This window comes from Talpa occidentalis, unplaced genomic scaffold (genome assembly GCF_014898055.3).
Source record: "Talpa occidentalis isolate TD23 unplaced genomic scaffold, MPIMG_talOcc4v2.1 talOcc4.2, whole genome shotgun sequence".
Taxonomy (NCBI): domain Eukaryota; kingdom Metazoa; phylum Chordata; class Mammalia; order Eulipotyphla; family Talpidae; genus Talpa; species Talpa occidentalis.
In genome coordinates, this window is record NW_023602073.1 from 111,315,494 (window position 1) to 111,332,817 (window position 17,324).

Sequence of the window (17,324 nt, forward strand, 5' to 3'; positions counted from 1 at the left end):
GATCACTTTCATAATTGATGGCATTTTTCTAATTATTTTTAACTGGGGTAAAATATGCATAGCAAAATTTACTCTTTTAACTATGTTAAATTGTTATTAATACTTTTAATAAAAATAAGTCACCTTATGCTAGAAAAACTGGGTCGCTACATGCAAAAGAATGAAGCTTGACCACTACCTCACACCATACACAAAAATCAACTCAAAATGGACTAAAGAACTAGACATAAGACCTGAAACCATAAAATACATAGAAGGAAATAATAGGCGAAACACTACGTGATATGCACATCAAAGACATCTTTACAGACACATCACCCAAAGCAGCGATAGTGAAGGCAAAGACAAACAGCTGGGACTACATCAAATTAAAGAGCTTCTGCACAGCAAAAGAGACAATAACAAAAACAAAGAGAAACCCCACCAACTGGGAGAACATTTTTGCACACAACACTAATGATAAAGGACTGATCACAAAAATCTGCAAAGAGCTGATGAGACTCAGCAACAACAAAGAAAATAATTCTGTCAAAAAATGGGCAGAAGAGCTAAAAAGAAACTTCTCTGAAGAGGAAATGCAAATGGCCAACAGGCATATGAAAAAATGTTCAACATCACTTGTAATCAGGGAAATGCAAATCAAAACTACCATGAGATACCATCTTACACCAGGAGAATGGCACATATTAAAAAAACTAGCAACAACAAATGTTGGCGAGGATGTGGAGAAAAAGGAACTCTCCTGCACTGTTGGTGGGAGTGCAAACTGGTCCAGTCACTATGGAAAGCTGTGTGGAGATTCCTCAACCTACTAAAGATAAAGCTTCCATATGATCCAGCAATTCCACTCCTAGGTATTTACCCAAAGGACACAGAAACATCAATTCCAAAGAGCACCTGCACCCCTATGTTTATAGCAGCACTGTTTACAATAGCTAAGCTTTGGAAACAGCCCAAATGCCCAAAAATAGATGACTGGATCAAGAAGATGTGGTACATATACAACATGGAATATTACTCAGCATTCAAAAAAGATAACCACATGCAATTTGCAGCAACATGGATGGCGCTGGAAGGGATCATGCTCAGCGAAATAAGCCAGAAAGAAAAAGAAAAATACCGGATGGTCTCACTCATAGCAGGAATCTAGAAAACTTAAATAAGGGACCAGGAAAATGAATAACTATAAGAAAGTGAAAATCAAAATCAACAAACAACTATGAACCAGAGACACTCTATAGGGGGTGGGAGGTGGGGAGGGGAGGGATTGGGGTCAAAATAAGGGGGTTGCAATTGTATGGGGAATATAAAAATAAAATTTATTTTAAAAAAAGTAAGTCACCTTAGAAATATCAGAAATCCTTTAAAACATTTCTGGTTTTTAGGTATTACTGTTAAGTAATTCTGCTGCCTCAGGAGCAACACTGTAAAGACGCATGCTTCACCTTCAGCATAAAGGTGTGCCCATTATTGCTCTACAGACTTAAACAAGCGCAATTCAGGTGTGTACCTGGTTATCTGAAAACTCATTTTCAATCGGAAATGCGACCATAAATTATTTCCATGATTATTTTTCAAAGTCTACTTTTATCCACACATTTACTAAATATTTACTAAAATACTATCCAAAAAAAAAGTAAATGGCTTTGAGTTTCCCCTCTTGTCTCTACTCAGTCTTTTCTTTGAAGGGTGAGGGGAGTTAGAGCCAGGATGTAAAGAGCATTAAGGAGGAGCAGCAAGCCTCCTAAATGAACACAGACAATCAGTAGTTAGTTCTCTGAATACTCTAGAGTTGACAGATTAGAGAATGAAGCCTGTAATTTTCATCTCTAACAAACAGGTCTATGAAGGTAACAAATGGGGAAAACAAAATAAACATCTGAAAAATGTTCCTACCTCTTGGGGTTCTCTTCAGAGATTTTACCCCCCAAAAATCCTTTCTATGTTTTATTAAATCTCCTAATTCTTAAATGTGAATTCCTTTCAATGGCAAAACAAGATATAAATCAATACTTAGTCCATGTGAAGATAGTTAATGAATTCTTTGAAGTTATTCTTGAAGAAGCTTCTTCTGTCTAATTAAAGGGATGATTTTAAAGAAGGAGGAGGAAAGAGAGAAGGTGAAAGAATAGTGCAGGGGAAATGACCTTTTATTAAAGATCAAAATGTCAACTCAAGTTTAAAATTGATAGAAACACCCATTCTGTCATGTTCTAAATTATATAGCATCTCTGGCTGGGAAGAGTTGGCCATCATAGGCCAAGCCGAGGAAGGACTGGTGATCAAACACAGCCATCTACATACATGCAGGAGAATTTCTCTAGTATCTACCTACAGAATACAATTAACTCAGCTATACACCAAAAATTATTTTCAAGGAACACAGTTCAAAGATTTAGTTCCTTTTTTGCTACCCCTTCACAATAAAATATTTGTAAGGATTTGACAACCTTTGACACAATAATATCAGTTGCAATACATATAAAGTCTACGCAATTTTACAAAGTACATTTTAATCGAAGCTACACATATTTTCTGACCTTTAAGAGCCCAAAGAATCAAAATAGCTGTACCAGTAGTGAGAAATATGATAAACAAGCAATTGCTTATCAAACATAAAGCTGGCTCTGAATACTTTTTTGTATTTGAGGCTGACATAAGTAGTTTACTCTGTCTGGAAATTTTAAATCAATTGCCAAATGTAAATGGCACTCTTGAGCTTATGCCAGAAGTAGGTTTTTTTAACCTTCGAAGCCTTACTACTACTCAATAGCAACTAAAATCTTCAAGTCAATTTAAATATCTGTATCCTTGCCAAACTTTTTGTTTACAGAAGTTACTCTAAAAATAATAATGAATGATCAGTAAGGTTAAAACTGGACCTTAAAGAATAAATGTACAAATCCAGGAAGCTAAAAGAAACCTGGCATACCTAGATAAAATGAGGTGAACACCCAGACATATTGCATTGAAATTTCCAAGGGTTCAGGACAAAAAAAGAATATTGAAGCTGGCCAGGGAGAAGCAGAAAACCTATAAAGGTACCCAATCAGGTTAACATTAAACTTCTCTGAAGAAACACTACAAGTGAGAAGAGAATGAAATGGAGTGGAGAAAATGGAACGGAGTGTTCCAAAACCTTAAAGAGAAAAACTGCCAACCAAGAATATTCTATCCTACAAGACACTTCTTCAGATATGAGAGAGGGATAAAGGCCTTTTCAGCCACAGAGAAGTTCAAGGAGTTCGCAAACACTAATGCACTCCTCCAAAAAATATTTGAAAGGAGCTTACACATGGAAACCAAAAAGAGGAACATACACAAAGCCTAAGTAAGGAAACAGATTAACCCACAAAAATTAAGAATAAAATGGCAGCAACAGACTATCACATATCAATAATCATGTTAAATGTAAATGGACTGAACTCATTAATTAAAAGATACAGAGTATACAGTTGGATCAGGAAAGAGAAACCAGCCTTCTGCTGCCCAGGAGACACACCTAAGCTCCAAAGAGAAACATAGACTCAAAATAAAGGTTTGTAAAACAATCCTACAAGCAAATGGGACTCTAAAGAAGGCAGGCACAGCCACACTTATATCAGAAAAAAATAGATTTCCAGTAAAGAAAGGTAACAAGAGATAGGGAGGGACAATATATAGTGATAGAGGAAATGATACATCAGGGAGACAGAGCAATCATCAATGTACATGCACCAAATGAAGGGGCACTAGGCAAATACACTAGGCAACTACTATCAACTCTGAAAACAAACATTGGAAAAAACACATTTGTGGTAGGAGATGTCAACTCCTCACTCTCACCAACTAGGCAAAAAATAAACAGGGAAATAATAACCTTCAGTAGGGAATTAGACCTCATGGACCTCATAAACATATACAGGGCACTGCAACCCCACCTCACCCCCCAAAAAAGAATAATACACATTTTTCTCAAGAACACATGGGACATTCTCCAGAATAGACCATGTTCTGGGACACAAAACAAATATTAACAAATGCATAAAGACTGAAATCATACCCAATATCTTCTTAGACCATAAAGGTCTCGATGTAGAAATCAACTATCATAAGAAAGCAGGGAAATCTTTTAATACATAGACTGAACAACACATCACTGAGAGACCACTGGGTTAATAAGGAAATCAAAGAATAAATTAAAAAATACCTTGAGACATATGAAAACAGCACACAACCATCCAAAATTTAAAGGATGCAGCAAAAGCTGTACTAAGGAGTAATTATATGGCAATACAGGCCAACATCAAGAAACAAGAAAGATCTCAAATAAATAACCTTCTCCCTCAATTGGAGGAATTAGGAAAAAAAGAACTAACAGAGGAAAAGAACTAATGAAAATCAAAGCAGAAGTAAATGAAATAGAAATTAAAAAGTCCAAAAGATCAATGAAACCAAAAGCTGGTTCTTAGAAAATAGACATACCTCTAGCAAGACTCACCAAGAAAATAAGGGGAAAATCTCAAATACATAGAATCATACAGCATCACAACAGATGCTGTAGAAAGTCAGAGGATAGAGACTATCATGAACATCTATTTGTGAACAGATTCAATAACCTAGAAAAGATGGACACATTCTTAGAATTATACAATTCTCCAAGACTGAATAAGGAAGAAGTAGAAACCCTGAACAAACGAATAACAAGCAGGGAAATTGAAACAATAATCAAAACTCTCCAAAAAAAAATAAACAAAAAACCCAAGATTCCAGAACCACATAGCTTCACAAGTGAATTCTACTAATTCTTCAAAGATGAACTAATACCTATCTTGCTCAAACTCTCCAAAAAACTGAAAAAGAAGTAATACTTTCAAATTCTTTTTATGAGGCCAACATTAACACCAAAACCAAACAAAAAAATGCAAAAAAATTACAGACCAGTCATTCTAATAACAGACACAAAAGTCCTTAATAAAATTCTAGCAAACCAAATCCAGCAATGATTTAAAGGAACCTACACCATGACCAAATGTGAATCATACCAGGAACACAATAATGGTTCAACATCCAAAAATATTTTCACAGCACACATCTGACAAAGCTATACAAAAACTCGTAAAACTACAAAAACAAAACAAATAACCCTGTTACAAAATGGGCAAAAGAACTAAATAGACTGCTCCAAAGAAGAAATTTAGTCAACGAAGCTGTGAAAAAGTGTTCACAATCACTTATTATTAGAGAAATGTAAACCAAGACTACAATGAGAGACCATCTCACACCAGAGAGAATGGTCCATATGAAAAGACCAGAAACAAGTGCTCATGAGGATGTGGGGCAAAGGGAATCCTCCTATACTGGGAATGGAAACTGGTCCAGCCCTCACAGAAAGCAATCTGGAGATGTCTCAAAACATTAAAAATTGATCTGCATCCGACCCACTAATTCCACTCCTAGGAATCTACCCAAAAAAATATTTCAAAAACACTAATTCAAAAGGAAACTTGCATTCACTCCCATGTTTACTGCAGCACTATATAACAGCCATATTATAAAAACTACAGAAGTGTCCCCAGAACAGAGGAGTGGATTAAGATGTGCTATATATACACAATGGAATATTACTCAGAGATCAAAAAAGATAAACTCATGCCATTTGTGGCAACATCAGTGGTGCTTGAAGGGATAATGCTAAGTGGAATAAATCACTAAACTAAAGGTCAGATAAAAACAAACTTAAAAACACTACCATTGATAGCTGACTATAGAAATAAAGCAACAGGTAGGGAGGGAAGGAAGAAGGGGTAAGAACAAAGTGGGAAGGAAACACAATGGTTTATGGTGGTAGAGTATGGGTGAGTAGGTGGTGGGTGCACTGTGGTGGGTTCCCCAATTACATCAATTATAAATAAATAAATAAACAAATAAATGACCTTCAATTATCGAACTTTTGGTTTGCTTTTTTTTTTAATTTGAATTTGTTCACTTTATTTAATTTTAAAATCTAATGAAATATCTCACCTTGTGATGCCCAAATTCATTCAGAATGGTTCCCAGTTTTCTGGTGTTGCTCTGTGGCTTGTGGGCAGCAACAGCTGGATGGGGATCCCTCCAGTCAATGCACAGGCGGTGATACCAAAGACGCTGGCTTTCCAAAATGTGAGCTGATTTGACACTAGGGTCAAAACGATGCACTTCACATCCACTGTTGGCCATGCTGACCTCAAAATGATTATCATCACTTCCCAGCCTATAAAGGAAAAGAATAGAAATCAATGACAAAACTAGCAAAGAACTGAAAGAGAGATGAAAAAGATTTACCTATGTATTTATCCCTTCTCAAGTTTACTCCTCCACTTCCACCCCTACTCTTGAAATACAACCCTATACATGAAGGATAAAATAGGTGAGTTTCTTCACTTCACTTTAGCTACCACCCTCAGCCCCTACCTCCCTTCCATCTCCCCACATCATCCCTCCACTAGACACACAAGATTTATAGGGCAGGCCTCACCTAAAATTGTACAATAGACAATACAGATTTCCTTCACTTTGCAAAAGTAGAATGTTCCTATTTTGATAAGATTTAGTAGGTTATTGGGAAGTTTGGGAAGACTTTTTTTCATATAAATTAATAGTAACTAAGTTTTTCCTTATAAATTAATAGTAACAGCATTCCCAATCTGAAAAATAAACTACTGAGTCATACCAAATTGGAATGTTCTCCTTTGGGATAGCAGGGGAAACTTGTATTATCATCTGAACCCACAGCCTCTCCTCATTTTGCTTCCCCTTTCCTGTAATAAAGTCTTCCTCTTCATTGTCCTCCCCTATTTTAATTGGCTTATTTTACCCAATTTTGAAACTGACAAGTATCTGATTTTAACTTTCATCTGAATTTCAGAGTTCACTCTCCTGGGGGGGGAAAATCTTTTATACTAACTGGAATAAAGGCTTTGACTCCTAGTAAAGAAATTTCAGACATCAGAGAGGAAATTTAGGCGATACCTGCTTCAGTTCTTGGGGGGTGGAGGAAAGGGGAGAAATTGATCAGAAGGCAGGGAAGTTAGCCTTTGTCTCTTGACTCCCAATGTCCTCAGATCTCTTATTTCCTCACTACAGGAAGCTACTCCCAGTTGTAGCACATAATCTTGGTTAGGACAGGAAGGACTGGGCAGAGCAGTGGCATGGTGCTATAGCCCCAGGGTTGGAACACATGCTGCCTGGATGTAGGGGCCCACCACCCCCCTGCCACCCGCCCTCTCCACTTGCCTCGATAGTATCCCATCACTCCCAAATGGTCCCAAGATCCTCCCCTGTTCTTGTATCTCATTTGAGCAACACCACTTCTGGTCTTGTTCTTTAATGTCCCTCAGCATCAATTGAATCAATTGACATGTCAGCTGGCTATTTGTCTGTTCCCCAGACAAGTAATTCACCTGAGAAGAGAGGAAATATTTGTCTGGACCCTCAATCCTGAGGAACAGTGAAGTGCAGCACATATATTCACAATGTATGGTTTTTTAAGCCATAAGAATTATTTTCTTTAGTTTCTAATAAACATTTTCAGGTTTTGAACCACATGCTGGTCCTTATAATCTATGCATTTCCTATCCCAGTGGAATTCAACTGTTCTTATCTGCTCTTACAAAGTTGATTTTAAACTGTGAACATCTAGCAAATGGCCAACAGGCATATGAAAAAATGTTCAACATCCTTTATAATCAGAGAAATGCAAATTAAAACCACATTGAGATACCACCTTACACCAGTAAGAATGGCACATATCAAAAAAACAAGCAACAACAAATGTTGGCGAGGATGTGGTGACAAAGGAACTCTACTACATTGCTGGTGGGAGTACAAGCTGGTCCAACCACTATGGAAAGCTGGCTAGAGTTTCCTCAGTCTACTAAAAATGGAGCTACCATATGACCCGGCAATTCCACTCCTAGGGATCTACCCAAAGGGCACAAAAACACTGATTCAAAAAAACACCTATATCCCTATGTTTATTTGCAGCACTATTTACAATAGGTAAAACCGGGAAACAACCCAAATGCCCAAAAATAGATGACTGGATCAAGAAGATGTGGCATGTATACACAATGGAATAATATTCAGCAATCAAAAAAGATAAACTCATGCCATTTGCAGCAACATGGATGGCGCTAGAAGGAATTATGCTCAGTGAAATAAGCCAGAAGGAAAAAGAAAAATATCGGATGGTTTCACCTATAGGAGGAATATAGGGGAACCAAATAAGACATCAGTGTAAAAAAATAATAACAGTACAAAACACAACAAAGCAAAAAGGGACAATTATAAATCAGAGACATCCTGTAGGGGAGGAGGAGGGAGAGGGACCAGAGGGAGGAAGGGAGGAGCACAGGGGGCTGAGGTGATAGTGCACAGGTGCATTGGTGAAGGAAACTCTATGGGGACTACACCTGGGAGGGGAAGCAAATATTATTCAAAAATGAAAAATGATGTAAAAAATAAAAAAATTAATAAAAAAATTTAAAAAATTAACTGTGAACATTTAAATGAAAATAAGAAACTACCATTTTACATCTAATCGTCTGATTTTACAGAACTATCTTATCTAATGGCTTTGAAATAGAGGGAAAGCAAAAGGAAATTTAAAAAAATTTCCCCGAACCATCTTACCCAATATATGTACTCAGCTATATCCTTTAAATGAAATTATTGTAGGTTGTAAAACATTGAGCAAAACATAAAGTCAGTTTAGAGCAAAAAAATTGGACCAAATGAGATCTTTAATTTCCATGTGATACTATGCAATTGTTTTTATGACCTACTTTCATACATTTTTAATATGATATAAAATAAACTCTTGTCACAACTTCCCATTCTTCCTACAATCTTGAAGTATAGTTGGTGGATTCCCAGAAAAAAAACTCTGTTCTAATCAACTTGGTTAAAGGACTCATTTCGAAATCCTCAGCCTACAAGTTTGTTTTTTGTTTGTTTTTATTGAGGGAATTGGTTTACAACACTGTATGTTTTACGAATACAAGTTCACACCTTTTCAAATGCACATGACCACACCACACCCACCTCCAAAGCACCAGCAATCCTCCACCACAGTACACGGGGGTCCCTTCACCTTTGCTCCCCTCTCCCTTCCCCTCTGGGAACCTCACTTCTTCATTTGTTTTATTTTGTTTCTATCTGTTATTTTGTTTTGTTTCTTTATATTTGACATAGGAGTGAAATCATACAGTATTTATCTTTGTTCTTCTGACTTATTTCACAGCATAATCCCCTCATTTCATCTGCTTTGTAGCAAATGGCAAGATTTCCTATCTCTTTAGAGCTTAGTATTCCATTGTGTATATACACCACATCTTCTTTATCCAATCATCTGTCGTTGGGCAGTTGGACCATTTCCTATCTTGGCCATTGAAAACTCTAAGTTTAAATCACTGGCATAACCAGCTTTCCTCCCTAATCTCCTTACCTCAAGCAATCCATATGTAGCAAATACCTACTCTGTACCAAGCTCACTAATACATGCCATTGATCTTCAATTAATCCATAGAAGAATGTTTCTAGGATCCTGAAACTATCATTTGAATATTTCATTTTTTAAAAAAAAATCTGCAATAACTATAAGAATTCTTGTTTGGTAACGTTTGACAGCAATGGAGATTCTCTACAATCAACATCTTTGCAGGACCCTGGATTAAGGCCTGTCCTTATTCAGTACCATTTGGGATTCTGGTTGGCACTTTCACTCATGGGCCTGAATAGAAATTATAGATGTGATGAAAGCTATTGATGAGGAATGAGCTTGTGCTTGTTAAGGTCCCCAGTACTTCTGTGAAGGACTCACAGGAACTAGCTTGAGATTCTAACTGCACAACTTTTATGAAATATGGTGGATAGGGGGATCTGAACAAAAATAATTTGCTCCCACCTTTTATTGTTACATACCCCTTTAAAAGTTCAGGAGTGTTTATATAAGTGCTGGTGTATATTGGGTGAAAGTATATCATTACGTTATTCTCACCCTTTTACAAAATGTCTCACCCTTTTACAAAATTCATACCTTTGGGTGAATTTCAGACTAAATAACTGGATATTAATATTTCCCACAGCTTTGACAAAAATCACATGGTTTCTATAAGCATTCCCTTTTTTTCTTTCATTTTTAATGAAAAGTATGCACAGATTTACCAATGGCACAGAACATAAAACTCCAACAGTGACCATTGGTCTTGGGTAACTCATCATAATCGTGTATAAAATTTCTAATATACTTACTGTTCTATTTTTTTCTAGGTACATTTAATATTCTTCTCCCTTTATAAGGGTGCTCTCATTCTAGTTGGAGATCACTGGCTTCACCAACAGAATCATCCTCATGCTGAAAACTGAAGTACCAGCAGCATGGGGGGAAAAGTGGTCAAGGTCACTTTGGGTGACTTGCAAGCCACAGCTACACAGCAGACAGGTAGGCTGAAATGACGACAGGAGGCCAAGTATGACACCTGTCCCACAGTGCTACCATTCATCACTTTGTATTGCTGGAAAAGACTTGGCTTCCTACAGGAGGATTTTTGTTGTTTTTTTTTTTTTCCTGCTGCTGTAAAATTACTTACCCTAAAGAGTAGAGGCGACACTGCTTGTTGCGGATTTGATGAGCTAAGCCAAACCTGTCATCAAGACAGACAGACCAGGGCTTCTTTGCAGGGCTGGAGTCAGTAGCCAGGCTGTCTGTGCTCATGTGATTGCATGCAATCTGTAAGGATTGGAAATCAATGTCAAAAATTTAAAGTGTTGTATGATAAGTGGCAGGTAAAGACTTACTGCTTCCTCAGTCCCTGAAAACCATATTGAGAGAGTATGTTCCTCTCCACAGCTCGCTATTCCCCTCCCCAGGGAAACACAAGACTGCTGTAAAATGTTTGGAGGAATTCCAAATACCAGATTATAAGTAACCTCATGGAGACTATAGGCGGGTTTGAAAGGAAGTTAAGAACTATCACCACATGCATTGTGTGTGTGCTGAAAAATACATCAGAAGCAAAGATGGAGGAAGGAACAGAAAAAGATTTGCAGTGATGTGTTAGTCTTGGAGGATGAACAGGAGGCTGACACCAAGAAGGGCATTCCACGTGTGAAGACAGTGCTTGTGTAAACACAGAAGTCTTTGTTATCCACAGTGTTCCCACTAGAAGTTGTAAGAGCCAACTACTGTATAGGTCTCAGTAGGATACAGGATTACCTATTCCTTATCTTAGGCAGATAAAGTAGGCCACTATAGTGCAGAAAGTTGGCAAGAGTTATCTAAGGTAAAGAGCTGATTTAGGGGGTCAGGTGAAATTAATACACTGTCCTGTAGCCCCTGCCAACAAAACAATTTTCTTCAGCATACTCTGTTCTAATAAGCTTCTTTCCGGGGAAGAAGGGCAACAGCCCCTGGCAGGAAGGCTCTTCCTGAGCTAACCAAAGCACTTCCCTTAACTTATCCATCACAATTAGGTAAGACAACCAGAGAACATGTATCTAAGTTCAGCTGACGCAAGGCTCTAATTTCCAACTTTGTAAGGTATTCTGACTTGTGTCTGAGGCTGGTATGGTGTGCATGGATGAGGTTGCTGGAATCAAAGAAGACAAATCCTGTGACCAAGGTATGTACCTTAATGAGCAACAGTATTTGCTCACACTCTCACTGCCATCACCATGTTCCATGAGTCAAGCAGCAACTCTAGTCACATTGGAAACAAATGACCTCTCCAGGTGCAAAGGATGTTTTGAGGTTCTTTGCTTTGCTGCATTGGAAACCATGACTGCAAACTGTTTTCTTCTTTCTTCTCCTTTCTTTTTTCTTCTTTTCTTGCCCAGTCCTACTATTGAACTAATTTTTGCCATAATCTAATATTTAAAAATAAAAATATTAGGTGGAGCCTATTTAATGCTGTATCTTCCTTCCTTTTGCTATACTCTAGGTCTGTCCAGGCAAAGCCATTCTAGCACATTTATCAGTGCCTATGAGAGTCTTCTGCTAAGATTTGGACTTTATATAGATAGAGGAAAGCTTAAACAGTGAAACCCTTCATATTTATTCTTTTCACCCATTCCAGTATCTTCCTACTTCTCTCTTGATAACCTAAGGAAACAATAAAAATAATAGTAATGGTAATAATTATAATAGAATGTAGAATTGAATCTTCTCTCAAGAAACTAGTATGGGAGCACATGTATTAAGTGTGTACATCAACATGCTAATTTGTATAATTTCCTACTATTCTGCCACAAATAAGTGGAAATTATACTTCTGACTGCCTACCTCCCAGTCCCTACTCAAGGAGGAGAAGTTACTAACCTAGTTAACGAGAGTTCACTGGGCCTGTTTTGCCAGTGGGCAGGCGACTGCACCCTCTTTGCCTCTGCTCCATGCCCTGCCCCCTCGCCCCCAGGCAAGTAGCAATTTGTATCTCAAATCTCAATTCTGTAGCACCCCTAAAGCATGCCTGGACCTCATAAGCCTAAGCCATTTGCTCCAGGACAACTTCCTGCAGTATTTTTATTAAAATAGAATAATGATTCCCAATTGTATTGTTCATATGTCCCTCCCCAAGGGACTCCAGGATAATAACAGATCAAGATTTAAGTGTCCACAGATTCTTGTTCCTCATTGCCTTCTGACACCACTGAAACCTAACTGTAGCCTCTCCCACAGTGTTTTCAAGGTGTGGTCCACCGACTTGCTGATGACCCTGGCAGGTACTCAGAAACGAAGCTCTTGGGTTCCACTCCAGATTTGTAAAACCGGGATCTTTGAGGCTGACACCTGGGAACATGCAGGGTTTTTTTTGTTTGTTTGTTTTTTTAAGGAAATGTGGGTTTTTTTTTAAGATTTATTTTTATTTATACAAGAACCGGGGTACAAGTGCACAGGAGGGTGAGAGGATTCACCAGAGACAGAGTGGGGAACAGAACAGGCAGACTGACGAATTACACTGCTGAGGGGAGGAGCGGGCGAGACAGAAGTCTGCTCGCCATGTGGGTTGCTCCAAGGCCGGTGGGGATTGAACCGGCACTGCAGAGGCTGCAGACAGCTTCACAGCGCTGCGCTGAACCGCCAGGCCACCAGGGAAACTTGGAATGTGCGTTTTTATTAGTTCCCCCCACATGATTCTGGGCAGGTGTTTCTGATGCAGGGGGTTAAGTTTTTTGGAAGAGTTTGTAAAACCCCACAGATAATATTCTAACCTGGTCTTATTTGTACCTAAGCAAATTAGGGGATGAGGTTAAACCTGAGCTTTAAGCTGAAAATAGCAGCCCCTTCAACCTCACCCCTAAGAAAGGGCCATCAAGGTGGGTACTGACAATTAGCTAGAGGCCTCCAAGAGTCAAGTAAGTACTAAGCATCAAGATCCAGGGGTCTGAGGCTCAGCTGCTCCTCCTTTGCCAACATTGGCAAGTAGGGTTTTATTCTATTAAGGTTGACAAATTTAAGCATCTCTCCTTCTTTCTGTTTCTCCTTCCCCTTATTGGAAAGACATTCATTTAACCTTTCTGCTAATGTTTCCTTTCCTCTCCTAGCTCAAAAATAAGACACAGGAGTTTTTCCACTTTAGCCATTCATTAACCATCTCATTGACAGATAGTAGCTTTTGAAAACAACTCATTAAAATTCTACTCCTAAAAATTAATTAAATATTGATTTTTCAAATTTTATTCTTAAGATTTATAACCAGGGCTTCCATAAACTCTCCTGCAAGGAAAACAAGTGAGGGCAGTAACTCCCAGTTAAGATCCTGCTCCAATAATTATGTTCTCTCTTCTCTCTTTCAAATTCACCTTGTAATTTTAGCCACATAAAGCAAATTAGGCCTGGACGAAGGAAAATAGCCTCTAAGACAAAAATATCTCCTAAAATGCTTTTTGTTTAAGTTGTTTAAGTTAAAGGGATCCCACTTAGGGCCTCCCAGGTGGTACAGGAGTTAAAGACACAACGCTACCAAGCTATTGTCAGCCACTGCAACCTGAGTTCGATCCCTGGTCAAGAAGATAACCCACATGGTACAGCAGACCTCTCCTGTCTTGCCTGCTGCTCCCTCAGCAGTGTATTTCAGTCAGTCTGTCTGTTCTGCTCCCCACTCTGTCTCTGGTAAATTCTCTCACCCCCACACCTCTGGCCTACAACCCAGTTCTTGTATACATAAATAAATAAATCTTTTTTTTAAAAGGGATCCCATTTATTTTCATTTTGTTTTATATCTCAAAAGCTTGAATGGCTTATCTACCAACCCATAAGTACAATCTGGCAAAGGGAGGCTTAAAATTTGAGGACTTTGGGCAAGAATTTCGTCAATGATCGACTAAATGTTTATATAATGTCATGATTTTGAAAGTCTCAAGTTTAAAATTATATTTTTGTTGCTTTTATCCCAATCCATGTGTGTGTATATATAATAGCTACTGTTATTATAAAGTTGTAAGTTCCATATCTGCAGTCTCTGTTCCTATGTTATTCTTACAAATAGAAAATAGGTCGGTGACCAGATAGTGATGGATGGATGGAGAGAGAGAGATTGTAACATTTTTTTTTCTTTTTTAAAACACAACTGTTGCTTAGATTAATTTTGTATTGCAAGGCATGCTTCCTGGAGGCATATGGTTTGGGGGTTGCCATAAAAAGCTGGATCTGGAGCCTTTCCGTAGAACAGAGCACTGTGTGTTTATAAGTTAACCATTTCTTGTTAGCAGCAGGCGGTGTCTCATTGACTCCAGAACACTGCGATGCAATCATGGTCTTTCATATTAAAAAATAATGCCTAACTAAACTGAGCTTGATGTTCTGCACATTCTGCCCAAATCCTCTCGTGTTTCACTTTAAAATGCAGGATCCCAGCCATGCCACCAGGGTCACAACGAACAAGTGCAGAAGCTCCAGCTCCATTGCAGTCTAATGCCACACTGCTCCGTGTTTCTGCCCTTCTGCTCCTGAGCTCCCTAGGCCTGAGCAAGCACCCCCAACCCTCTGTACACCCTGCTAGGGAATACATAACTCTCTTACCCCCTAGCTGTTTATTAATATGTATAGGTATTTAACTCAGATTTGTTGTCCAAGTCAATGCCAGCAACAGAGCAGGTGTTCAACAAATAATGCCTTGCCAAGTTGAGGAATGAATGCATCGATGACGAAGATATTAAAATGATGGGTCTTGCTGTAAAGGCCTGAACACAGATTTCAGGGAAAAAATTATTTTTTTATTTCACAAAGTAGCAAAAGAGAATGGGGGCGGAATTTGCTTAGTACCTTGAGGATTTTTCCATGCCCATTATGACTCACTACGGCTAACTGCTAACTGAATTTTGCAGTAATAGTGACTCTAATATTCTGCTAGTTTTGTAGGCTCTCATTGTCAAGATGAGTTCTAAATGAGGCATAAGCCCCCAAACCAGTCAAAATCTCTGCATTACTTAGAGAGGTAGAGGGAGCACTAGTTAGTGAAAGATTCTGATTAGCCACTAATTAGTGTGATCTCTGACCAGTTCCTCATGACCTAGAAGTACACAGAAAACACAAGACTTTTCCTGGGTAAAATGACAGCAGGTTACAAAACCATTGAGAGGCCTGAATCTTTGCCTTATTCTTTCAGGGGCACAAAATTCCTTCTAGTGAACTTCAACAACCAGATCCTGATTTTTGTATTCATCAAGCTGAGTAACAATTATATGTCTATTGACTGGTCTTCTAAACAAGTCTGTTAGCTGCCTGAGGGCAGAGACTGTATCCAGAGGGCCTGAAACAGTTTCTGGCATGTGGCGAGTACTCAAAAGTACTTGGTTAGTAATAATCCTACACTATTCTCAGTACAGTACAAACTCACAAAACTGGAAGGACCCCAAGAAAAAAAATACAATCTCTTCTTTTTCAAGATCAGGACAGCAAGAGCCAAAAAAGCAAATAAATTGCCCAGGGCCACAACAACAGACTACATCGCAGTATTTTTTTAAAGAATTTTTTTCTAGGCCTCGCTGGCGGCACAGGGGTTAAAGTCTCAGTGCTATCAATCTATGGCCAGCCATTGCGGCATGAGTTCGATCCCCAGCCAGGGAGCTAACCCACAAGGTGCAGCAGACCTCTTCTGTCTCTCCTGCTGCTCCCCTCAGCAGTGTATTTCAGTAGATCTGCTTGTTATGCTCCCACTCTCTCTGGTGAATTCTCTCACCTCCTGCAACTCTGGCCCAGTTCTTGTATGCAGAAATTAAAAAAAGAATTTTTCTCCCATAACTCACGAGAAATATGTAGAGGCCTTGGAATAACCCTTTTATGCCTTATGAGCTTCTTCTAAGTAAATACACCTTTCTATAAGCTATAGAACATTAAACTGAAATATATTTAAAATGGAATTGGAGGCTTTCCCTTGGTCAAACTCAACTCATAAAGTTAACAACTCTCATTTGTCTCTGGGCCTTTAAGGGCTTCCTCAAGTTGCAGTTAAGAGTGCAGCTTCCTATCCTTTATGTAAAAATAAGCCATAAAATAAAAAATTCAGCATTTTGATTAAGTCTATATAAATCCACCAAATTAATTTGCAGCAGCAAAATAAGATGAAATTATGTAAAGCACAGGGAGCAATGTATCATACTATCTTCATGATGAATGATGAAGTCAGTGGCTTTTACTTCCAGGTCTAGGTGACATATATCAAAATCCCTGATTGTCTGACTGCATCATATGAGAAATGAGACTTTCTTTTACCCCTGCATTGGCCTTTCAGAGATCTAGAAATATATTCTCTCCCATGGATGAAAAATGGCCTTTGCTGCCAGCCAGGTTTCAATGGAGCAGAATGCCAGGAACTGGGCTGAAGGGAGAGCAAAGGAACCAGAGATCCCCTGTGCCACCCCAGCTCCCCAGTGCAGATTCCTGAGCAGACCTGGGCACATCCCACAGGCAATGTGCATTCCTACTTCATTAGCACCTTTTAATTCAGGGCAAAGTTTTCCCTCAGGCCCTCATTTCCTCATAAGTCCCTCTTTCCCTTAGATCAGGCTACTGGAGAATAGACTCTCCTGATGAATGTGTCAAGAGTCACAGATGCTCCTTAAATGACAGTCTTTGCCTGCTAGGAGCACTAACTTGGCCTAAGGAGCTGGGCAGGAGCTGCCACAAAGCATTAAGTCACTAATAAAGGACGTTGCTCGGTAATGATTTAAAGTGCCCAAGGAATAGAGAGCCTTTGGATTCATTATCTTCGCCTTGGAAAATCCCCCTGCTCTCTGGCCTAGCGCGTCCCTGTCTGCCAAGTTTCTGTGGCACAAAAGCAAAAAGGCAGATTCCTCCAAATACAAAA

General features: G+C 38.8%; 1 protein-coding gene across 4 annotated transcripts in view; it reads right to left on the minus strand.

The window, feature by feature from the left end:
* METTL24 (methyltransferase like 24) overlaps positions 1-17,324 on the minus strand; it is a 96,269-nt gene that overhangs the window by 46,569 nt on the left and 32,376 nt on the right. For 2 of the 4 annotated variants that reach the window (XM_037520219.2, XM_037520222.2), the window contains exons 3-4: positions 10,611-10,750; positions 6,004-6,232 (exon numbers count right to left, since the gene is read on the minus strand). In XM_037520219.2, coding sequence (XP_037376116.1) covers positions 6,004-6,232; positions 10,611-10,750 — 369 coding nt within the window. Of the gene's footprint in view, positions 1-6,003; positions 6,233-7,254; positions 7,422-10,610; positions 10,751-11,650; positions 12,122-17,324 lie in introns of those variants that run through there. The other 2 variants (XM_037520220.2, XM_037520221.2) reach the window with 2 other exon arrangements.